This window comes from Myotis yumanensis, unplaced genomic scaffold, assembly GCF_028538775.1.
Source record: "Myotis yumanensis isolate MYYU_CA2020_CCGP unplaced genomic scaffold, mMyoYum1.0.hap1 SCAF_17, whole genome shotgun sequence".
Lineage (NCBI taxonomy): Eukaryota > Metazoa > Chordata > Mammalia > Chiroptera > Vespertilionidae > Myotis > Myotis yumanensis.
The window spans coordinates 33,101,661-33,126,574 of NW_027223768.1; the positions used below are offsets into that span (position 1 = coordinate 33,101,661).

Consider the following 24,914-nt stretch of genomic DNA (forward strand, 5'->3'; position numbering starts at 1 on the left):
ATGCAAGGTTGGAGGAAGTGGTGAGTGGAAGTGAATAGAGCCTCCGAAATACCTCGAGATATAAAAGCGATTCGCATGGGGTGTCTCCTTGTGTGTGGGATAGTTGCTCAAGGCTTTTCATTTTTCTAGTAAAGAAAATGAGAACTAGATCAGATGGAGGACTTGCGGATGCACAGGGGGCTTCCTGGTGGGCTTCACATTCACTGAGCTTTCAGAGTTTGATCTCTGAGGATGAAATAAGTGGGTCAGACACAACACAAATGCTTTCGTATAAAACAAAAGTCAAGAGGCAGCCTTAGCAAGTCAGAGACGAAGCACTTGGGCGTTTAGAAAGGGCACAAATCTCTGCAAATAGGAGAGAGTGGACAAGACTTTTGGGGCTTGTTGACATTTAATCTAAATACTGAGGACCTGGTGATTTGCACATGGGGAACATGCAGTAAGGTAATCCAGGGAAATATAACTGATGGGAACCCAAGTCAGTTATACCTCTGACCCATACAATACAATTAATGTAAATTATGTAAATACATTTTGGGGTTTGTATATGGACCTCATTTCACAGTCTCAATGACCACAAAGACAAAAACTGTATAAGTAAATTTTTAATGGAAAAATGTGCACTTTGTGTCCAAAAAATGTGAGCCACAAGATTATCAACAATTCTATAATCTCAGAGCACTAGCAAAAATAAAAAAGCAAATTACCATTTTTAGGTATTCATTACAATGCAAAAGAATGGCAGAGTTGCTAACTAAAGTGACCCATATTGAATGGAAGGGAGCAGGGCACCTTCTGGGGAAAATCAGAGTGGTGACTACAGAATGGATTTCTTCGCCTTGTCCCTCTGCAGTTCCAGGAGTTCAATCTCCAAAGACAATTTATACAGCTCCAGGGCCATCTTCACATCCTCCACGCTAGGGAGACACTGCATGAGTTCTCTGCCTGCTATCACTTGCTCACAGCCTGCAGGGACCACCTAAAACAGATACAGGTGGTGAGTGCTTGGGAGGCTTCTCTGAGATCCTGACAACGCAGGACGGAGGGTCAGGTCCAAGACCACCCCCAGGATTGATGGGAGAGCAGGACAACCAGGAGAGCCCGGGCCCCACTGTAGTCTTCCCAGAGGGATCTAGATCTTCCCGAGACAGCTTTCCACACGGCCTCTGTGGGGACAGAGGCTACTTCAGCTACTCATCCAGACATGGAACACAGTGTGTTATACAATCAGGAAAAGGAAATGTAGAAGTACTCCCAGGTCTCTGAGAACCTCCTCTCCTTAAGGGGCTCGGTGTTCCCTGTTCTCAAGTGAGAGTAGGAAAATCTGCCATCCTAATGTGTGCTCCCAGGGAAAACAAGAGAGTCCTTTTGAATGACTGAGAAATGAGTCCTGGCAAGTCAGATCTGGCCTTCGCTGGCTGCGACAGTGCTTTGGGGAGGCACCATTTTTAGGGATTGAAGGCACAGGGAGTTCCTTGAATTGTGCCACTTACCCACTCACACTTGGGCACCTCTGGGTACCAGGTCCTGTCCTCCAAGCAGGTGATGTTTTGGGAACCGACGATAGCATAGCCAGAGTCACACTGGATGGTGACATTTTCATTTTCAACAAACTGATCCTTATCCACAAGCAGATTCCCATGTTCTATCTCTGGTGTCGGACATACAGCTACAAGGAAAGCACAGTTAAGCAATCTGTAAGACTAAGAAAAGAAGACGTGATCACAGGCTAGGATTATTCAAATGAACTGCATGTAGGTGCTGCTCATTGTCTTATGTTTTTTTTTTTCTTTTGAGAGCAATAATATTAGCTCCCATGTACATTGAGCATTGGCTCATATCATTCTTCAGGGCTCACCATTTGATGTAATTATCTCATTGAAGTCTCACTCCTCTCTATAAAGTGAGCACTGTTATTATTCCCATTTAAATGAGAAAAAATGAGAGAGAGAGAAGTTAAGAAACTGTTGAAGACATAGCATCTTTAAATTACATGACAGGGTATAAAAAAGGCACACGACCCCAGACTCAGCCATCAAAGCAACAATCCCTCCCATTGTGATCCCTACAAATCACTGGGATAGAATGTTCTCCTGCCCATTGTCCTCTTGTGAGCAAAAGAACCAATGGTGACAAATAATTCCTGGAGTTGTTGATGGGAAAGTGACACTAAACCTGTATGCAAGCAAACAGCAAACCTGACCTTGACGACTCCCACCCCCACATCAGTTTGCAAACTGGGAATCCCACACCACAGGCCTCCAGCATTGGCAGGTGGTGCCCTACTCTGCGTGAGGCTCACTTCCTGGTGTTTGGAATCAGCCCCTGAGAGCCTACCTTCATGCCAGAGCAAGTTTCCATGAAAATTTTGCTCCAGGCCACAAGAAAATGTACCGCCTGTGGACTATTTCCAGAGATATACAAGAAAGTGGGAACAGGGGCTGCCTCAAGGAGGCTGAGTTTTGTAACTGGGAGAAAGAAATAGGGGAGACTAATGTTTCTGTATACCCCTTGTACTTTTGTTTGCTTTGGGTACCACTTGGACATAGTAATTATTTAAAATAAATAAATCATACATTTTTGTTCCGCCTCTGGCTGGATAGAAAGGTTATTCTCAATCCCTGCATGAGAGTTCTTCCCACTTATCCATGGGCTGGAGTTACCTTTGCATTGAGGAGGCGGACCAGACCAGCGTGAAAAACTGCAGGAGAGTATGGGATTTCCAACCAGAGTGTATCCTCTGTCACATTCATATTTAGCCTCATTACGTGAGAATGTGTTTGTAGTTAGTTTATGACGTCCATGGTCAATGACAGGAGGATAAGAGCAACCTTGTTGGGAAGACATAAAGTGAGAGAGCTTGAGCTTAGAGGACATAAACAACAACACATCCCAGAATCTGTGTGGTTTCTGTAGGCACTGTCCTGTCCTGCCATCTTCTCTGCCCAAGGGATCACTTAGCCAACCCCAAGTACCTGTGCTGCCCTCCTGTACCCTCAGGATGAAGAACCTTGATGGCACCCTAGTTGGTCCATTCTCCATATTGGGTCATTGACCTGTAGGGGTAACAGCAATCACATGCAAGAAGGCCAAGTAGAAACTATTGATCTGCCTGAGACTCCTCCATCTTAAAGCAAGGAAAGTCAATTTAAAATATATATCATATTAACCATCACTCTATAAATTTACTTTAAAATAAAGTAAGGGAGAAATTAGTACCACTCTAAAGTTGCAGAAGTGGTCATTCTCATCATATCTCTATTTATTTCCCCAGTCTGTCTACTACAAAAATTAGAATTCTGGACAATTACAGTAGACTGTTCAACACTCAACATTTTAGCCTCTACTACAGACCCTGTACCAGATATGGTAACTTTGCTTTAATATGTCTTCAGGGAAATGAGGCCACTGGTTTAACAAAGGCCTTCTTTCCCACCCTATCAGAAAAGAAGATCAGAAACAATCTGCACACACATGAAAGGGTCAATATCATACATTTGCCATTTTACCCTTGTCCTGTGAAAACTCACCTGCCCCTCTCATAAGAGCCTGAAGTTACATGAGCACCTGAACATATAGAGAATATCACAGTAATCCAGTATATCAGTGGCATCATATTAATTCTTTTGAATGAGCAAGAAGATGCTAGCATGATGTGCGATAATAGGAATATATATATATATTAGTCCCTCAATTTCTGGGACTAAGATCCTGAAACCCTTGCAATTTCCTTTATGATAAGAGCACTAGGAGCATCTTTTATTCTAATGAGGTGACTCTGGGTGAATTCCTGGAAGGCGCTAGTCACCAGAAGGACCAAACCATGATTAGAAGTTTGGAATCTTCCCCTCTTTGGGAGAGAGCCTGGAAACCGAATTAATACTTGATGGTGCCTACATGAGGAAGCCTCCATAAAATTCCAAGAGTAGGGAGTTCAAAGAGCTTCCAGATGCGTGAACACATCCACCCACCGGGAGGGTGAAGAACCACAACTCCATGGGTACAGAAGCGCCATGTTTGGGACCCTCCCAGACTTTGCCCCATGTATTTGTTCATCTGGCTGTTCATTCGTCTCCTTTGTCATAGCTGTTAAAGGCTTAGTTGAAGTGCAGGTGAGAGACAGTACTTTACAATAATGGGGCTTTACAATATTACTTACAGTAACTAACTTTAAGAACACAGTATTCACTTTAAATCAAAGATCGGCCTTTATATGGTACTGGGTTCCCAATAAAAAAAAATAGAGTCCATGAGCCTACAAACCAAGAGATGGAAGCAGGAGTGGCCCCATTTATATTCACTCTAAGTGAACTTTTGGGGAAAATGTGCTTTTATTCCCTGAACTCTGTGACCTGCAGATAGAAAAGCGCTGGTAGGCAAAGTGGAAACACTTCAACTAAGGGAGACAAGATTCCCATTGATTTCTCAACTGTGACAGATACCTGGTCACTCTGAAGCTCGTTTGGGCTCCTTATTTCAGAGGGAAAGGCAAAGAATCACTGTTCAGGTGGCGGTGATTATTCCTGGTCATCAACAGATAGGGTTATGGGAACACAGCGGGAGACGGGAGGACTGTGTTTAGTACTTAAGTGCTCCTGGTGAGGGAGAGGCAGGCATCTCACAGTGAGAGACAGGCTGAAGGAGGGCTTAGAGGCAGCAGAGGAAAGGAAGCAAGTTCAAATAGATTTGGAGTCTTGTTCTGCAGGTTAAGGAATATGGACCAGAAACACTGAAAGAGAAGAGAATAAATACCAAGAAGCAGAACACAACAGTTCAGAAGTCTAGCTGATCTATTAGATGTGGCCTAATTTCACTGATTCAGGAAAGGAAACCAGGAAGGTCAAGAAAATAGGAGCAACCATTGGGGAGAAAAGAGAAATTTGGAATGCAGACAGTGCTATTAAACAAATGTATCCATTCTAAGAATCATGCAGAGCACAGAAATTCTTTTTACCTAATTTGAACCCTTCCCTTAATAAACGCCAATACTTTGATATGAAGAAACTTCTAAAATAACATAATTCCATAAGCTCTTACTCTCTCCACATGTTGGTGTGTCAGGACTCCAGGTGCCATCTCCTTGGCATGAAGCTTCAGCGTTACGTCTCCCAGGACATGAATATGAAATCGAGTCTCCATAGAAATATTCACACTTGTTGGCCAAATCTTTCCTCTGTTGTTTTCGAGGAATGATTTTGCCATTCTTCAGCTCTGGTACTGGACAGCAAATCTCTAAAAAATAAAAAGTGAGGCTAATAAAAAGTGAGGTTAGTAAAATCACCATGAGGAGGTTCCTGTGGCTAATAACCTCATTTCCACCTTTAGAAGAGTTCGCCTCAGAAGTGAGGTTGGGGAAACAGACAAGGGTCCCTGAGACACCTTGAGTCCTCACTCCCTGTCCCTGATTTGCTAAAGTAGTTCAATCCAGTCACTTCCTTCCAATTAAATAATTGCATGAGGGGCCTCCAGAATGAGACGTTGGATGAAACCTGGATGAAAATGTAAATTTTCAAAATTATTCAAGAGCAGTGACAAATAACATTTATCTCCTTAAGGCTTCACTAGGGTCACATCATTATTAAGCTTTCTAATAACTTATACTTCCCAAAATGCAGAAGGAAGAATGTTCTCAAAAGCTTATATTGGCTTTCAGTGAAGATGGTGGCATAAGTAAACATAGTACTTGCCTCCTCCCACAACTGCATCAAAATTGCAACTAAACAGAACAACCATCATTCAAAACAACCAAAATCTGGCTGAATGGAAGTTCTACAACTAGGGAATTAAAGAGGAAGCCACATCGATACTGGTAGGAAGGACAGAGATGTGAAATGGGCTGGTCCCACACCCACATGTGGCAAATAAAAATCGGGAGAGCCCTTCAAACTCCAAGCCCTTGATGGTCTCTTCTGGCAATAGCAGTCATCCTGTTGAATTAATATGATCATGAATTTAACTTGAGGAACACAATTATATTCATTGAAGGCAGAAAATCCTATAATATGCTGGACATTTAACATACTAAAGTATTTTAAAAATAGAAACTCACCCTCACATTCTTCATATGGGGTCCACTCCAAATTTCTCTGACAAGTCACAATCTTAGGGTTATTTCTGGCGGTTTTATAGCCAGGATGACAGCGGTACCTCAACACAGTCCCAACTTCATACAGTTCGTCTTTTGTTGGTAGGCGGTAGTTATATGGATCCCAGGAAGCGTGTGGGATATCTGATAAGTTAGTACAACTATCTGCTCATAAGAGAAGAATAATGGAAAAGGACACTGTTAGGAGGGATACAGCATGATCAATGAGCCTTTCCTATCAAAGGGTGCCATGTGTTCATTCAGCCCTTAACCAGCCTGCCATGGCTGGTGAATCAGCCACACCAACATACACACATAGACATGTGCCCCAATAGGCATGTGCACAACACCAGAGACGTTCTTTACTAAACATATTACCAAATGGTTCCTGTGTGTCCATGCCAACCACCCAAATGTCAATTCTCCTTCCTCCTCATTGTACTTCAGAAAGTTTAGTCTCTGAATTAAAGCACGAGGCTTGCTAGCTAGATGTGGCTGGAGAACTGTCCCAGATTAATCTAAGTTTCTTATCTCCTGACTTATTGGGAAAAAATAAACAATTCATTCCCCCTCATCCAGATGATGCCAGATACTGATTCATTAAAGGGCTGATCAAGAGCAAAAATACTCCAAGCATCTTTTGAGCCGGGACTTTGTCTTGTCCTCTTTGCTCTTTCCTGATTCTACTGGTTTATATCATACTAGAGGCCCGGTGCACAAAATTCGTGCGGGTGGGTGGGGGGGGGGGTTGGGGGTGTCTCTCAGCCCAGCCTGCAACCTCTCACAGTTGGGCATCTTTAGTGCTGCTGCGGAGGCTGGAGAGGCCCTTGCCACCACTGCTGTGTTTGCCAGTCGTGAGCCCGGTTTCTGTCTGAGCGGCGCTCCTCCTGTGGGAGTGCACTGACCACCAGGGGGCAGCTCCTTCATTGAGCATCTGCTCCCTGGTGGTCAGTGCATGTCATAGCAACTGGTTCTTCCATCATCAGGCCAAAACTGGCTCTCCGACATCCCCCGAGGGGTCCTAGATTGCAAGAGGGTGCAGGCCAGGCCAAGGAGCCCCACTGGTGCACAATCGGGGCCAGGGAGGGATGTGGGAGATTGGCCAGCCTGGGAGGGACCACAGGAGGGTTCCAGGGTGTGTCTGGCCCATCTTGCTCACTCCCAATCGGCTGGACCCCAGCAGCAAGCTAACCTACCGGTTGGAGCGTCTGCCCCCTGGTGGTCAGTGCACATTACAGCAAGCAGTTGAGTAGCCTTAGCATATCATTAGCATATTATGCTTTGATTGGTTGAATGGCCAATTGGATGACTGGACACTTAGTATATTGGGCTTTTATTATATAGGATGAAAATATAATACAAACATCTGCCAAGTTAGATATTTATTACATTTTATCTTCAGACATTTTAACTTATATGTAGGTTAAGGTTCTTTTCTAACATTTTTACTGAGATGTAAGTCATATGACATAAAATTCACCTATTTAAAATACACAATCCTGCCCTAGCTCAGTGGTCAGCAAACCACAGCTCGCAAGCCACATGCAGCTCTTTGGCCTCTTGAGTGTGGCTCTTCCACAAAATACCACGTGCGATTGAAACTTCGTGGCTCATGGGCAGAAGTCAGTTTTCAGCCTGAGCTAGTCTATTTTGAAGAAGTGGCATTAGAAGAAGTGGGGGTATTTTCGCTGAGGTCGACCCCTCAGATTGAGGACGTTTTTAGCAAAGGCCAGCTTAGGAGTACCCTAATTAAGTTAATAACAATGTACCTACCTATATAGTTTAAGTTTAAAAAATCTGGCTCTCAAAAGAAATTTCAATTGTTGTACTGTTGATATTTGGCTCTGTTGACTAATGAGTTTGCCTACCACTGCTCTAGCTGGTTTGGCTCAGTGGATAGAGCATTGGTCTGTGGACTGAAGGGTCTTGGGTTCGATTCCAGTCAAGGGCACATGCCTGGGTTGTGGGCTCAAACTCCAGTAGGGAGTGTGCAGGAGGCAGCCAATCAATGATTCTCTCTCATCACTGATGTTTCTATCTCTCTCTCCCTCTCATTTCCTCTCTAAAGTCAATAAAAATATATAAAAAATAAAATAAAACACACAATCCAATGATTTCAGTATATTCACAGAGCTGTGAATTCACTATCCAACTTTAGGATATTTTGATCATTCCCAAAAGGAACTCTCTACTCATTAATAGTCTCTCCCTATTCCCATCTCCCCCCCCAGGCTTTGGGAGTCACTAATATGCTTTATCCATAGATTTGCCTACTCTGGACTTTTCAAATAAATGGAATTATGTAATATGTGGGGGGTTTTGTAACTGGTTTCTTTCACTTAGCATAATGTTTTCACATTTCCTCTATGTTATGGCATATATCGGTACTTCATTTATTTCCATTGCCAAATGACATTCCACTGCATAAATATAGCCCTTTTTGTTTATCCCTTTTTCAGTAGTCAGGCATCGGGGTGCTTAGCAATGATGAACAATGTTGAAGTGAACATTAACATAAAATGTTTGTGTGTGGTCATCTGTTTCATTCCCCTTGGGTTAGATAAAAGGGCAATTGTTGGGTAACTGAAACTTTTGAGGAAACTGCCAAAACTCTGTTCCAGAACAATTTTATATGCCCACCAGCAGTGTATGAGGCTTCCAATGTTTTCACATCCTCACCAACATTTGTGACTGTTTATCTTTTTTATTATAGCCATACTGACAGGTGTAAAGTGGTATCTTACTTTTGCTAGATGACCACCTTACAAGACATAGTAAAGGAACTTCTTCAGGCTGAAAGCAAGCGACATCAGTTAGTAATCTGAGTTTTTGAACTCAGATTACTGAGTATTTATAATAACTGCTTTGAACTTCTTTTCTGCTAAGCCCAACATTTGGGCCCCCTCAAAGGCAATTTTCTTCATCATCTTTCCTATCTCTTTGCATTTCTGATAACTTTTGTTGAAAACGGAATCCTATGTAATAAAAGGCTAATATGCAAATAGACTGAACGGCGGAACGACCAGTTGCTATGATGTGCACTGACCACCAGGGGGGCAGACATTCAACACAAGAGCTGCCCCCGGTGGTCAGTGCACTCCCATAGGGGGAGCGCCATTCAGCCAGAAGCCTGATCCATAGCACAGTGTCTGCAGTGTCTCCTCTTAGGGAGTGTGCACCCTGCATAACTGCATGTGGCAGTTTTTTGTGATGCTAAGAGATCTTGCACAGTGTATTGTCATACATCTTTTTTCCCATGAGGAAAAAATAAAGAAAATTATTGATCTAAATTTTAAATTCTTACTGTGACTCAAGTGGGCTTGGGCATACGAATATGCCCTCACCAACATTTCTGGGTAACTTTAGATGCCAAACATTAAAGTTCTTTTGTGGTTCATACTCACAGATCTCACAGATGGGAAGAGGAGGACTCCAGTTGTTATCAGCTCCACAACGAACTACACTGTTGCCTTTGATGGTAAAACCTTTATTGCACTCAATAGTAATAGAGTCTTTGTAAGTATAGGAGTGTCTAAATCCTAAGACGATCCTTCCATGGTTAACATATGGCTGAGGACAGGTGATTTCTTTAAAAAAAAAAATGTAGCATAAGAAAAGGTAGTGGATTATAAAAGAGAAATGGCAATAAGAATATTACTGCTATTGCTAATCCAATTCCAAGTATTGGAAAAAGCCTGATACAGTGCATATCAAGCAGCTACAAGGAAAACATTTTTAAAAGCACATAAATGTATACCTTTTTTCAACTTTTAAAAATCTCAGGAAAATGAGGTTTCTGGATAACTTCACTTCCTCATTTATCTCAAGAAAAACTAGTCATATCTGACCCAGAGGAGCACATTCTCAAAGTCCCCAAATCTTCCCCTTATAATGACCTACCTTCCTGGATGATTTTGGGGGTGGGTCAGTGGCCAACGGTGATTATATGACGTGCACGATGATGAGGCAGCCAAGGAAGGTATCAGACATCTGCACCCTCACAAGCAAAGAACAAACCGCCCTCATCGGTCCCCCAAGTCCTGCCACCTTATTTCCTCTACAATCCCTTAACTTCTTTCCAGGCCCACTGCCATGGCTACAGTTGAAGCATTTTCACTTCTTGGCTGGATGGTGCCTATGGGTTAAATTGTGTCCTACTTCGAATTGTCGGCCATTCTATAGCCAGTTACCTTTCTGAAATGCAACACATTTCAACGTCTCTCCATCACCTTCGTCCTGAACTTCTGAGAGAACCACACGAGGCCCTTCATAACCTGGCCCTGCTAACTTTCCAGCCTCAGTATCTGTCAGTATCAGGGGTGATCATGATCACCCTGCAGTCTAGACCCCAGGCATGTTTGCAATATGGTGCCCTCACATACCCTGGTTTGATTGTGTCCTGTGGGGAGTCAGAATAGTAAATGATAGTGCAGTGATGGTGAACCTTTTGAGCTCGGCGTGTCAGCATTTTGAAAAACCCTAACTTAACTCTGGTGCCGTGTCACATATAGAAATTTTTTGATATTTGCAACCATAGTCAAACAAAGACTTCTATTTTTGATATTTACTTTATATATTTAAATGCCATTTAACAAAGAAAAATCAACCAAAAAAATGAGTTCGCGTGTCACCCCTGACACGCGTGTCATAGGTTCGCCATCACTGTGATAATGTGTGGGCCCTGAGTAGCTGAGGAAGATTAGCAGACGAGTCATACCACAATGTAGCTTTCAGCTCAATTACTGCTCACTTTGCCCTGCTGACCTGCTGGTGGTCGGTGGGTTTAGCTTGCCCTGTAGGCATATGTGGTTGACATTCCAAGCGCTAACCAAAATTTCCAGCTCGGATTCCTGAACAGATAAAAGATGACATTCTCAACTTCCCTTAGGTAGAGTCTACTACACAGTACTAGTTTTGGACTAAAGCAGTGGTTCTCAACCTGTGGGTCGAGACCCCTTTGGGGGTCGAACGACCCTTTCACAGGGGTCGCCTAAGACCATCGGAAAACACATATAGAATTACATATTGTTTCTGTGATTCATCACTATGCTTTAATTATGTTCAATTGGTAACAATGAGAATACATCCTGCATATCAGATATTTACATTACGATTCATAACAGTAGCAACATTACAGTTATGAAGTAACAACGAAAATAATTTTATGGTTGGGGGTCACCATAACATGAGGAACTGTATTAAAGGGTTGCAGCATTAGGAAGGTTGAGAACCACTGGACTGAAGGCTGCAATGTCAAGTGATATGTAGTTACTTCCAGGCCAAAGCTCATAAAAGCCAGATCACAATTTGCTTTTCTCTCTTCCTCTTCTGAAGACCCTGTGAAAGGGCCTGTAGATATCAAGGTGTCACCTGGAATGCAGAGCTGGCTGCTACATGCAGTAGACTCAGTGTGCGTGAGAAGCAACCTACTGTGCAAAGCCAAGGAGATGTTGGTGCTGTTTGTGACTAATGCCTCAGTATCGGTTGGCCAAATACATGGCTTTCATCATTGCAAGAAGTAGTTTGTCTTTCCATCCTTTCGTTTCCCCCAAAACATTCATCTTCCTTGCTCTTTGAAACAAAAGAGAAAAATTCAAAGGATAAGCCAGCAATTCAACCGCTACTTACTTTTACAAGTCGGAGGGCTGGGGCTCCAGACACCTTTTGTTTTATTCTCCACTGTGCAGGAAATGGAAGCTTCACCCACCAAGGAGAAGCTGGGGTTACAACTGTAGGTGACAGAGGAGCCGTATGGGTAGGACTCTTCACGCCAACCATTGTGCTTCCCGTGGCTGATGGCTGGAGGGGGCTCACATTTGGCAACTGGGATGAGTACGTGAAGAAGAAGAAAGAATTAGGGGAGATATCTTTCCACATCGCACATTCATGACGCAAATTCTCACGGGTGGTACAAAAAAGCAGCCAACGTGCACAGGAGTTCTATTACCGAACACAGTAGAAGTGTAGAGTCAAATGAGAAAAAAGTCTTTACTTACTCACACATTCTGGAAAACTATGACTCCAGCCAACTGTTCTATCTTGGATCTCACAATAACTAGTGGTTGGGCCTTTTAAGACATACCTGAATAAAATAGGATAAAAGATTTTAATGGAATTGTCCCTACCCCAAATTAAATGACATAAAAGCGTCCAAACGAATAGAATGGTTACTCCATATTAAAAAATGAAGAAACAAGGTTTTCTCAGAGAACCCTTCCCACTGAGCACTCCAGTCAGTAAAATTTCACCACTGCGGGGAGATGTGAGGTTTCTCTTATTCTGAAATGTATAATTGAACATCAACTAGATGTCAGTCACGGAGTTCACCCAGAGTTCAAGCACGACTATATCGGGCAAAAAAAAAAACTCATTTGAGTGTGTTATGCAGCTTGGATGAGAGTACCAGCTAGATTACTGGCTCCAAACTCTCCTGGTTTACAGTTTCCTCTTGTCTTCCAGAAGCTTGCCCTCTGCCAAGCACCAAAAACTCTACCAAAAGGCATGCATTCACAGAGAGAGAGAAGAGATACCCAAGGATAAGGGGAGAGGAATACACCCATTCACAGAATAATGCTCTTGATGATTTCTAAGCTTTCTGCCCTCTAGGCATTATAGCAACAGAAAAAACAAAGGATTGTTAGTATGATTTCAAATTGTACTATTATCAAGGAATAGCCTACAATATGATTGAACACTAGCATAAATGATACCTTCAACTCATTTAAGAGCCCTTAGAGTTTATTTAATAAGAACTTAAAAAAAATAAACAGTTCTTAAGAAAATGAATCTTTTAATACGATAAAATACAGTGAGAATTAAGGGTGTCTTTATTTTTAAGTTTCTTTCAAATGCAATGTTTCCAACCTGGTCAGGAACATAAGCGAAAAGTAGTGTTTCTGGTTATTTCAATAGGAACACATCAATGTTCCAACAGCACCATGGTGCTGAATTTTTCCTTTTCCTTTTAATCATATTTTTTTACTGATTTCAGAGAGGAAGGGAAAGGGAGAGAGAGATAGAAACATCAATGATGAGAGAGAATCATTAATCAGCTGCCTCCTGGGCACCCACTACTGGGGATCAAGCCTGCAACCTGGGGCTGTGCCCTACCAGGAATTGAACTGTGACCTCCTGGTTCATAGGTCGACGCTCAACCACTGAGCCACGCCAACTGGGCTCCCTTTCTTTCTTAGCAGCTTTTCATAAGGGAAATAGGATAAACATGAGAAAAATCTAACAAAATGAAACAATAATAACAAAAAAGTTTAGAGAAAAAAAATGTGAGATACAGATGACCAGCAAAGGAGAATCAACGTATACTTAATTGGAGAACCTGAAGAAGAAACAAAACAAAAACTCCCCACAAAATAACTACTTTAAATGTGTTTCGAGTAAACATTACAAAAGTAGAATAATACTTTAACCCACATTTTAAAATTGTATATCACATAGCAACAAAAAGTAAACACAATGGTTTGGATGAAAATAACTAAGAGTAGGATTATTAGATTTCAAAGATAAAAAGTAATATCTCTGAATGGCCAAAAAAAGACCAAGTTACATTTAAGAATAAGGAATCCAGATAGGGCCCTAGATTGTTTGGCTCAGTGGATAGAGTGTCTGCCTGCAGACTGAAGGGTCCTGGGTTCGATTCCGGTCAAAGGCACATGCTCAAGTTGCAGGCTCAGTCCCCAGTAGGGGGCGTGCAGGAGGCAGCCGATCACTGATTTTCTCTCATCATTGATATTTCTATCTCTCCTTCTCCCTTCCTCTCTGATATCAATAAAAACATATATATATATATATATATATATATATATATATATATATATGCAGCAGAGGTCTGTAAATCAATATCCACTAAAAAAAATGTGTGGCAATATCTATAGGATAGTCAAGAAAAGAAATTATCGGCCAAGGACTTTAAATTTTTTAAAAATATATTTTATTGATTTCAGAGGGGAAGTGAGAATCATTGATTGGCTGACTCCTGCACACCCCTACTGGGGATCTAGCTTGCAACCCAGACATGTGCCCTGGGAATCGAACCTTGATCTCCTGGATCATAGGTCAACATTCAATCACTGAGCCACACCAGTCAGTCTCAGCCAAGCACTTTATATCTGGCCATGTTCTCCTTTAAGTACCAAGGCCTCAGACAGTATTGAACCTACAGGAACTTAATAATTTTCACTTGGAGTTTTCTTTTAGGAAGTCACCAGAAGCCAAACTATAGCCAGCCACACTCTGACACAGGAAATTTCAGCCAAAGCAAAACCACAAAACAACTGGCGGTGAGCACTGCACTTGCAGATCTAGAACAAAAACAAAAGTGAGGTGACTGAATGAAACATAAATGTCATGTGCTCTGCCAGTGCCGAAATAATGTAACAAGTAACAGGAGATGGAAAACGAAGCCCATTTTCTTGTTTCATCATCTGCAGGAGTTGGGAGTGAAATCAAGTTACAGACATATATGAGTATTTAACAGTAATGTTAACTATACATGCTGAGGTCATACAAATGACATAAATCTACTGGCAGAAAAGACAGAATAGGGTGGGGCCAGGAGGAGAGAATACAGTGCCAAATAGTTTACAAGTAGCTACAAACATCTCTTAAACATATAAAAATGTGCTCAACCTCGCTCATAGTAAGAGACATATACGTTGACACTATTGTGAGATTTTATTTTTACCTCTTAAATTGGAAAAATTTCCAAAAATTGACAAGTTTTCAAAAGTTTGGCAACGCACTTAGTTGGCAAGTGTAGGGAGAGACGGACATGAGCATATTCTGTAAAACCATGTAACCCCAAGAGAGAACAACTTGTAATATCTTTCCAATTTTCAAATATAAGTATTCTTTGACCCAGAAATCCCACTCTGGAAAGTTACCCTGTAGATATGACTTCATATGTACAAAATGATATATGTACAAGGTAAATGTACCAGAGTACTGTTCAGAATGGCAAAGGATTAAAAAGACCCCGGGACTCATCAAAGGGAGTATTAATCCATCCTATATCCCACAATAAAATTTTATGTAGTTGTAAAACATTATTAACAAGGAACCTTTCTATGCACAAACATGGAAATGTCTCCTGTATGTATCGATAAAGAAAGATAAAGCCGGATTTGAAAATTACGTTCGTGATTGAAAAGGTACAAAATAAAAATATTAGCTTGTATTTGTAAAAGTAAACACTAGAAAGATGCATAGAAAACTCATCAAACTAGATGCCTGTTGAAGGACAGGAGGAATGGGTGGCTGGCGATAGAGTAAAAGCAAGAATTCTGTGTGTACTTTTTTACATCATTTTTACTTCTGAATCTATAAACACATCAGCTATTAATTGTTTTAAAGTGTTGTTTCTAGATGGCCTCACACTCACCCTTCTAAACAGTTGAATTCTATATGTGATCCAAAAGAGTAATCTGGCTTCATGATCACTTCCCCATTACGTAATTCTCCTGGGTTGCTGCATTTTTTCCCTGAGAGAAAAGTTAAAATGAGGATTAGGGATGTCAAGTTCTCACAGATATGACATTAGAAAATAAAGCCGATTGATTAGCTTTGAACTCTGTTTCCAGAAAGACCAGAGATTCAGATTCAAACTTATTTCAGATCCTGACTCACTGAATATTTACTTCTCAATGCAACTAGGTAGCTCCTAATTTTTCTGTTTCACGTATTTGTTTGTGGGCTTGCTATGTTTTTCACAAAGTGGCAATGTGTATATGGCAATCAGCCACTGACAAACAGGGTGGTTTCTCAATGACCAAGAGTTCTTATTTGCATTCAGAAAGCTTAGTTCCTGAGACAACTTTGCAAAAAAAGGAAAAAGCACAAATAAGAGAATAAATGTTCATACTTACTGATACAGAAGGTTTCGTGCTGCCAGCTGCCTCCTTTACAGGTAACATAACTAATTTTTGAACTGGTCCTAACGTAGCCAGGGCGGCAGGTGTATGCCAGACGGGTTCTCTCTTCGTAGCTTGTCTCATTCAGCTCTTCCGTTGGAAAAGCAAAGTGTAAGCTGGGTGGAGGACCACAATCGCCTGGACACCAAAATGACAAAGAGCACTGTAAGTTATAGCTCAGGACACAGCATCTTGGTGTTTTCAGTAATAGGATTTTTAGAGCAAGAGCCATTCTTTTCTCTTCTAATCAAGAAAAATAATAACTTATGTTATCTCTATTGCTCAATGAATCCAGTGACTGGTCAGTAATACATGTATGTTGATGAATAATAATGATAAAAGGCAGACATTTTTCATCCTTCCTCTATTGCATATAAGATCATTTATTTTTTAAAGATGGCAGATACGATTTCATCAGCCCATCAGATTTTTCATCTCTGCTGACTCAGCTGCATCTGTGCAAAGTCAAAAAGTCCCTGCAATGTTCCTCAACAGAAACACAGTATTTCGTTAAAAATAACTTTATATAACATTGGTTGCCTCAGGGAAGAGAAACTAGGTGACTGGGAGATGAATAAGAATAATATTTTTAATGTGTACTGTGTTTTGTACCTTTTGGACTTTGAATGATACGAAGGCAGAAACATGAAGCCCTTGAAATACAAAAATATCAATCTTGCTTTCCTCGCAAGAATCAAGTACAGAACTGATTTACTTATTAGGAGTCCTAGTGGCCCGCCTCTCCACTCTGGATAAACCCACTGGCAGTGAAAATTGTCCAGTCAAGCTGATACCTCAGACAGATTTGTCTCAAGTCATGGGTGGGAGACAGATTGGGAAATTCCTGAAGGAGAAATCTAGCCAGAAGTGTCTAGAAAAACTGCCTCTTTCATGGGTAAAGCAAATTCCCCTAAATTCCAAGTAATTCCAAATCCCCTTAAAATCCCAAATTTCAGATAAATCCAAAATCCTGGTCCAACAAACCCTTGGTTGCTGAGGATGGATTTCTGCTGAAGGCTTAGTCATCTCTTTGTTAGTCTTGTGAACAAGTGGATGATCTTGAATGTTTATGGCCAATCTAAACTCGTCCATGACTCACCAAGAACAGTAGCCAATAGAGCCGCCACCAAGGCCATTTGGAACAGAGTAGAATCAGAGACTCTCCACAGCCTAGAGAAGGGCCAGGCTGTCATTTTCCCCTTTCTATCCAGGGTCTCATTGGGAGCTCTTGGAGGGTACATGCTCTGAGGCGTCGCCACCATTTTTCTGCTGAAAGAACTCAGTTTAATAAACAGTCATTGAATGTTTACTTGTTATAAAGCACTAGGATAAAAGCTATGGGATCCATGTCCTCAAGAAAATTACAGCCGAGGCTAGAAGAGAAGACGTGCACAAATGTTACAACACAAGACAGTGAGCGTTAGCTTCTGGGGTGGGGAGTATTAAGAAGACAGATTAACCCCAAGGGGAGAGATAGGAGGTGGCTGTAGCTGAGTTAGGTATGCTTTAAAAATTACAGAATAGATGCAGGGCAAATTGGGGACCAGTGGATAGTAGCTCAATGTGGCTAGAAAGTAGTGTCTGAGATGGGGAGACAGTCGTTAAGGAAGGGGCAACTTAAAGGTGTGCCTGAAAGGGATATAAAGGCCAAGTTAGGAATTCATGGATGCTACTTTGAGGATTAATGAGCCTTTTAGTTTGTTGGTTGGTTTGGGGTTTGTTTGCTTTAAAGCTAAGGAGTGACATCATTGTGCCTTAAGAAGATCACTATGGCAGATGTGTACATAAGAGATTAAACAAAGAGAAGAAACAGGGAAGTTGATTGAGGGGGCAGCTGAGGTGAAAGAGAGTATATGGGGGATAAATGGTGATGGGAAAAATAATAAAATAAAATATAATATAATTTTAAAATGACATAAAAAAAGAAGGCTATTACAATTGACCAGGTGAGCCACAGAGATGATGTTACTGAAGAAATGGCAGAGGATTTAGAGAAAAGGGAACAAATATAAAACAAAATAAAAGGGCTGGAAAACGACGAGATAGAGAAAAGGAGTTGGATCACCATGTATAGTCTTGGGAATTCCTCATAACAACTGTAAACTGAAAAAATAAACCATCAGGCAACTTGCAGTTTTGAAAAAATTGCTCTATATCTAGATATATATATATATATATATATATATATATATATATATATATATATGGAGAGAGAGAGAGAGAGAGATCTATATATGTAGATATGTAAAGACATGTGCTTTCATTATTTATTTAAAGCAGAATCATGAAGGGTATTTTTGTCTTCACCACCATTTTCTTTCCCTTGGGAGGAAAAAAAACACAATATATCTTAAATTTGCATTAAAAATAGTCTTTGTCCTTAAAGGAATATACAAAGTTCACTCCTAATGAAATATTAAATTTTTTTGAATAGTCATTCTTTTTTTAAATTAAATTCATTGAGGTGGCCTTGGTTAAAAAGCTTATATAGGCTTCAAGTGTACATTTCTATGACATATGATCGGTACATTGCACTGTGTACCCCCCACCCAAAGTCAAATCACCTTCCGTCACCAGAAATGTTGAATTTTATCTTTAATTCTGACATTTCTGTTAGACCCAGACGAGTCTGCACTCCCATGTGTCCACAATTCATACTAAGCACATCTTCATTTCGATGAAGGGTATCAGCTCAGTTTTTCCCTTGAAGTTTCTGTCCCACACTATGGGGGGGGGGGGCAGTTTATAGTGGCCCTTCACACTTTGTGGAGGGGCCTAGCTTCATGAGTAATGACCCACAGAATCTTGTCTTTTCAAAATTCAATTCTGATGAAGCCATTCCTCCCCCAGTTGTCAGACGTGGGCAAATCCAGCCCATCTGTGCACATCCTATCCGATGAACTCTGTATATGGCTGGTAGGACAATTCTGCCCCCCCTAATAAATTCAACCTAATGAACAATTTAACAAATGATTTTCATACAAAAAGTGTGTTTACAGAATATGTATCGAATGAATTGAGGTTTTTTTTTAAAAGGTTGGGAGGAACCAGAACCCACATTTTGGGATTTCACACACCACCTTTCTATGTGTTTCCGCCCCCACCCACCCCCCACCCCCGACACACACACACTTGTCCTAGTGCATCCCTTCCCACCTCAAGTCTCTCCTCTTTCTGTCCTAGCAATCCAATGAGACTGAGGACAGTTGAGGTTCAGGCAAGTTCCACATAATAAAAACCAGTCCACTAAATTGTGAAATTTATAAAATATGGTAAATTTCTCCTGGGCAATAAAAAGTGTTATGAACTATAAAAAAATATAGCAATAAGCGTCTTTAATTTTTGATAAGGCAGTCTATTTGGCATGTCTATGGACATCTGTGAAATTGAAAAGATTTTAAAACATCTTTGCCAATATGTTGGCAAAATAGAATTCTACTATAAAAAATCAGCATAATAGAATAAAGTGAAAATTCCCCATATGAATTGTTGCAGTTGTCATCATTGTATAGTCACAAGAAAAATATATACATTGACTATATTCATAAAAGCACACTGTAAGACTAAAGACATACCTTCAGAAAATTGAACAAAATTATATTTAAAATGCTGCTACAAAGAACATATTCATTAAATATTCTTTAAAAGAATATATTAATAATTATTGAATATATCCAAAATGAATGCTTTTAAAGACAATGTTAAGTAAACAGATCATTTGCTAAGTTCAATATATTGACTTCACTGAACTGATCCTTCGGGAATTGCCATTCAGTTCATTGGCTTCTGGTGACTAACTCCTCTGTAGTTTGGTGGGAGCCCCATGTTACAACTGCCAGGGGCAACCTGGATCTAGCAGACAGCTGTGTCACCAGGGGACTCTAAGCCCCAGCACAGAGGAAAGCCTGCTGGACCGGGCCAGAAGCCCTTGGTTGGGTTTTCACTGAGACCCAGTGCCATTCTCAGAGCAGAGATCCTGGCCCTCACAGGGGCCTTCTCCCCTCACCCTTCACTGTTTTCCTGGGAGGGACTCATCTACTCCCACGACTTGAAGCATCATCCATGAATCACTCACGGTCCTCTGGGCCCAACTAGCTCCTGTAGGTACAAAACCTTACATGCACCATAAACTCAATGGTTAATAAACATTGTATTCTACCCTATTACTCCCATGGAAATGTTGAGCCTTTCAGTATTCTTGTTTCTAACTAGTGGAATGCCAGTGCTTAGCCTGAGAAAAGTAGTGAAAGAAATCTCAGCAAAAGGAGGAGGAAGTCTTTTCTCTTCCCTGCAGCTGCAGAAAAGCAGTTATCTGCATCATAAAACTGATCTGGCAAACAGGTTTTTTTTTCTAACAAAGGGGTTGTTACTGGACTTTAGAGATTGTAGCTTTGCCAATTGAACGTAACCCTTAACCCTGTAAAAGTCTATGATTCTGACTGGTTATCTCAGCAAATTGTTTTTGGGATACTACTTACATTAATACTTGGTTTTGAAAAGTGTAACGACTTGTCAGTTTTCTTTGCAAATCCAGAAATAAATTACGACACTTTCCTCTTCACTTGTAATTCTAAAGGCTAAAACTTTGGACTCTTGAATTTTTAAATTTCAGCTTGACTGAGGTGTAAGGGGCTCATTGTAAGTTCCTTAAAGTGTACCTCATGATGATTGACATACAGATGTACTGCCAAGGGATCGCCCCTACCCACTCTCTAGTTAATTAATACAGGCATCACCTCTCATACTTACCTTTTACTTTTTTGGCAAGAACATTTAAGTTCTACTCTCTTAGCAAATTTTAATTATACAGTACAATATTATCCACTGTAGTCACCATGTTTGACATTAGAACCTCAAACCATTTTCATTTTATGGCTGAAAGTTTATACCCTTTTACTAGCTTCTCCTTATTTCCCCCATTCCTATCCCACCCCCAGACCTAGCAACCATTTGTTAGATTTCATATTTAAGAAAAAAAAACAAACCTTTTAAAAATGTAAGTTCTAATTTCCAAGGTTCAGATCAGTATTTCCAACTGCTTCATTTCTTTCTCCCAGGTACCTTGAATCCAACAGATCCCAAACTAAATGTACTTTCTTCCTTTGAATACTGCTTGACCTCTGTGCTTTCTGTTTCGGCTAAAGTAATAAATAATCTCCTCCTAGCCGCCCCCACCAGAAACCTGAGTCATCCTAGCCTCCTCTCTCTTGGCCCCTTTTCATATTCAGAGTCACCCTCTTCTCCACCCCACTTCCATATTCCAGGGTGCGGTTCTCATAATTTCCTTCTCCCTACCCTTAGACCACTGCAAAAGCCTCCAAACATGTGTAAGCCAGCGTCCTCGTTGCTGTGGTTATAATCCTAAAAAGCAACTTACTTAAAAACTCACCAAAACCGGTTTGGCTCAGTGGATAGAGCGTCGGCCTGCGGATTGAAAGGTCCCGGGTTCGATTCCGGTCAAGGGCATGTAACTGGGTTTCGAGCACATCCCCAGTAGGAGATGTGCAGGAGGCAGCTGGTCGATGTTTCTCTCTCATCGATGTTTCTAACTCTCTATCTCTCTCCCTTCCTCTCTGTAAAAAATCAATAAAATATATTAAAAAAAAAAACTCTCATGGGTCCCAATTCCTTACGTTCCCCTTCCTCTGCTTCTGCTCACTTCGAACACCATGCTTCAACCTCATGAAAGTGTTTACCTCTCCCCAAGCACACCCTGGAATGATCTTCAATCATTTGTGTAGAATATCTCTTGTGCATGAATGCTCTTACCTCCAACCTTGAGATCATGTCACTTCCTTGATGAAGTGCCCAACACCACCAGGAACTATCAGTCTCTTTTATGCTCCTCTAGTACATTTCTGACACCTTAATTGCAACACCACATTGTATTGTATCTATTCACTTCTGCCTCCTGAAATAGACTGTAAGTCTCTTCAAGACAAAGAAGTTATTTATTCAACCTTTTTGTTGTTGTTAATCCTCACCCAAGGATATTTTTCCATTGGTTTTTAGAAAGAGTTGAAGGGCGGGGGAGAGATAAAGAGAGAGAAACATCAATGTGAGAGAGACACTTCTACTGGTTGCCTCCCACGTGAGCCCTAACGAGGGCCAGGGAATCGAACCTGCAACCGAGGCGCATGCCCTTGACCAGAATCGAACCTGGGACTCTTCAGTCCACATGACAACGCTCTAACCACTGAGCCAAACTGGCTAGGGCTTCAGGTGTCTTTGTAAGGAGCCTAACCTACTATTGTATGTGGCATATAATAGTGATCCAATAAATGGGAAATAAATAAAACTCAATTCAGTTTTATCTTCTTAAGAACGATTGACTGCCTTACTGAGGACCAAATGAAATAATGTGTGAGAAGAGCTTTGTATATTTTGAAGAGATGATACAGTGATCTGACTTCCCTTACTCGTTCTCAGGATGTGCAGGAGCTCAGTTGGCCAGGTGCAATATTTGTGGTTCACCATCCTATTCTTTGTGGTGCCTCAGCAGAACCTGCACAGAACTCAGCAGACCACAGAGTATGGAGGTAGAGGTTAGGGCTAAACTTGAGAACCAGCAGTACCATCATCTAACTTTGTGATCTTGTAGAAACTACAGCAGCTCCTTGAATCTGTTTCCCATTGCAAAAACAATGACATTAAACTTAAATCAGCTTTCTATTGTCTACAAAGTGCAGACTTTTGTAACTGCCCACTGAAAAGCTGACTTCCCTAGCATATTCCCTCAGATTTCAATGACATCATCGCCTTTTACATTCTTATGGAAATGAAACCAACTCAAGAGCCATAGTCAACATGGTGGGTCTCTTGCAAAAAGTACTGTCCAATACAGTACACTTTGAGGGGCACTGGGAAAATCCTCAGCCCCCAGATTTCTTCTTCCATAAAGATTACTTTCAAGTTAATGTATTCATTGTATTTAAACTCTTCCTTTTAAAATGCAGATACCTTTGTAAAGAATGATATTTTCTACAGTCTCAATTGTTGTGTCTCCTTGCTTATGCCTGCATTCTCAATCACATCACTTTGAGATTCCAGAGAGAACTTGTTTCACACTTTCCCTCATATCATAGAATTTCTTTATCTACCAGTTCCTTCCTTCTGTGTTCATATTATATTCAAATGTATGTCTACACTTAGTATAAACCTTCTTTGATGCTACTTTTTCTTCTGGATACTCTACTTTTTATTCTCCTCTTACTACTATAGAGAGACACAACGCAGGAGTTGACGAAAAGAAAAGTGGATGAAGAATTAAAATGAGGACCAGAATAGTCCTATGTCTTGCCCAAGCAGGAAGAGAATTTCAAGAAGAAATGATAATCAACATTGCAAGTGAGGGAGAGAAAGGAGGTGAGGATGACCACAGCTTCTAGCTTCAAAAACTAACTGGAAACTGACTAATATCCTTCTTGTTATCAGTTATAAAGGTCTTGACTGTCCATGGTGAAGGAGATATGGAGGGGCTAATAAAATCTCCAAAGGAAATTGCATTCATTTTCAGAATGCAGACTATGAAAACCAGATCTTCTCTGAACCCCACTGGGAAGTCTGGCTTACCTCCTGCTTCAACTCTCCTACATAGGTGGTTAAAAAAAAAAAAAGCAACAAACGAACACACTCAACTATTAGATACAATAACAAAGAGCAACATCTTACCTCTTCTCTACTTCAGTTTATTTTGAGTATGTATCTATTATTCCCCCATTTATAATTAAAAATTGAGGCTCAGAAGGGATTAAAAGTACTCTTCAAATCCTGTAACACCCTAATGCATTACTCCTGAAAAGATTTCTGCTGAAAAACACCCCAAGTGTTTATCTCTGTCTCATCCTTCTAATCTTGAACTCCTCGACCACCAGCCTTTCCCCCAAGATACCCAAAGTAATCCACTGACCTGCAAGTAGCTGAGGAAGCAGTAGAAGACTCTATTATGGTGCCTGGAGCAGTTTCTTAAGGAAGAAAACTGCCTTGATCTCTAATAGTCCTAGTTCATCCTCAGATAAGAGTTTACCAGAATTTCCTGAACCTGTCTAGTCATTAGTCCACCAAAAGTCCCGGAATTACAGCCATGTGGTTGACTGATTGGGGACGGCTGAATAGAAATAGATGACCAGACTCTTTATTGGCCCAGTGAATGATTAACAGCAAAAACACAGCACCAGTGTTTACCTAATCTCCTTCCTCTTTACTAGCCCTCATTCTTGATAACATGTCGCAATCATTTTTCTCCTTGCCAACCATTTCCCCTAAATGAAAATGTAATATGAATTTGATGCCAGAAGCCTTTTTCTCTATTCATAAACACATGAGGTTATGAAAGATTCAATTCTGCTAGCCTGGGATCCTTGGCTACAATAGGGTTCAGACTAAGTTCACAAACATGATCCACTTTCCATGATGCTACGTCCAGCAGGCTTTCCTGGGACACCATGACCTATAGATGACCTTGACCTGTGTTGGTCACCTCAAGAAAACAGAAAAAAGGTGGGGAGTTTCACACATTTATCGAGTTCCTGATTGGTGCCACGTTGCTTGCAACATTATTAGTACTCAGTAAATGTTAGCTACTACCAACCCCACTACTACTAAATGCTGGGCACTAAATGACCTCCAGAAGTTAGTCTGTCATTAGGTGCTGCTCAGAAGAATGCAATGAATGACCAGCCATGTTTATTATCACATGATCTAGGACGGATCCCAAACTCTAACATTATCCAATCAAGTTATTAATCCTCAAGATTAAAGTTTGTGTGCTCAGGAGATTGCTATTAAAAAGCAATTCTTCCTGACAACTTTGCTTTTTCTGTAATAAATACAAAAGTCTCTTAAATTTTTCAGAAAAGAAGGAATAGAATCACAGCAGACATTTTGACAGAAGATATGACATTTGG

General features: G+C 40.8%; 1 protein-coding gene across 3 annotated transcripts; it reads right to left on the reverse strand.

The window, feature by feature from the left end:
- Window positions 1–587: 587 nt before the first annotated feature.
- On the reverse strand, window positions 588–24,105 carry C4BPA (complement component 4 binding protein alpha). 3 transcript variants are annotated; one of them, XM_070397506.1, is made up of 12 exons: window positions 23,918–24,105; window positions 17,108–17,274; window positions 15,964–16,146; window positions 15,480–15,579; window positions 12,082–12,167; window positions 11,714–11,908; window positions 9,490–9,672; window positions 6,050–6,250; window positions 5,038–5,232; window positions 2,664–2,831; window positions 1,494–1,669; window positions 588–979 (listed from the first exon to the last, which is right to left on the reverse strand). In XM_070397506.1, the coding sequence occupies exons 2-12, from the start codon at window positions 17,268–17,270 to the stop codon at window positions 818–820; spliced, it is 1,812 nt and encodes a 603-aa protein (XP_070253607.1). In that variant the 5' UTR covers window positions 17,271–17,274; window positions 23,918–24,105; the 3' UTR covers window positions 588–817. The 3 variants fall into 3 exon arrangements, with proteins under 3 accessions (XP_070253607.1, XP_070253609.1, XP_070253608.1); XM_070397508.1 differs by having other exon boundaries at window positions 17,108–17,277; XM_070397507.1 differs by lacking the exon at window positions 23,918–24,105 and adding an exon at window positions 20,994–21,069.
- Window positions 24,106–24,914: the final 809 nt, after the last annotated feature.

Bases quoted from the DNA above. Each gene is read 5' to 3' on its own strand.
- C4BPA (XM_070397506.1), bottom strand. From the start codon at position 17,270: ATGGTGGCGACGCCTCAGAGCATGTACCCTCCAAGAGCTCCCAATGAG. The intron at 15,580-15,963 runs GTAAGTATGAAC...CTTTTCTCTCAG, and splicing joins GCACGAAACCTTCTGTATCA to GGAAAAAATGCAGCAACCCA. The intron at 6,251-9,489 runs GTGAGTATGAAC...TCTTATGAGCAG, and splicing joins TCTTCCCATCTGTGAGATCT to ATAGTTGTACTAACTTATCA.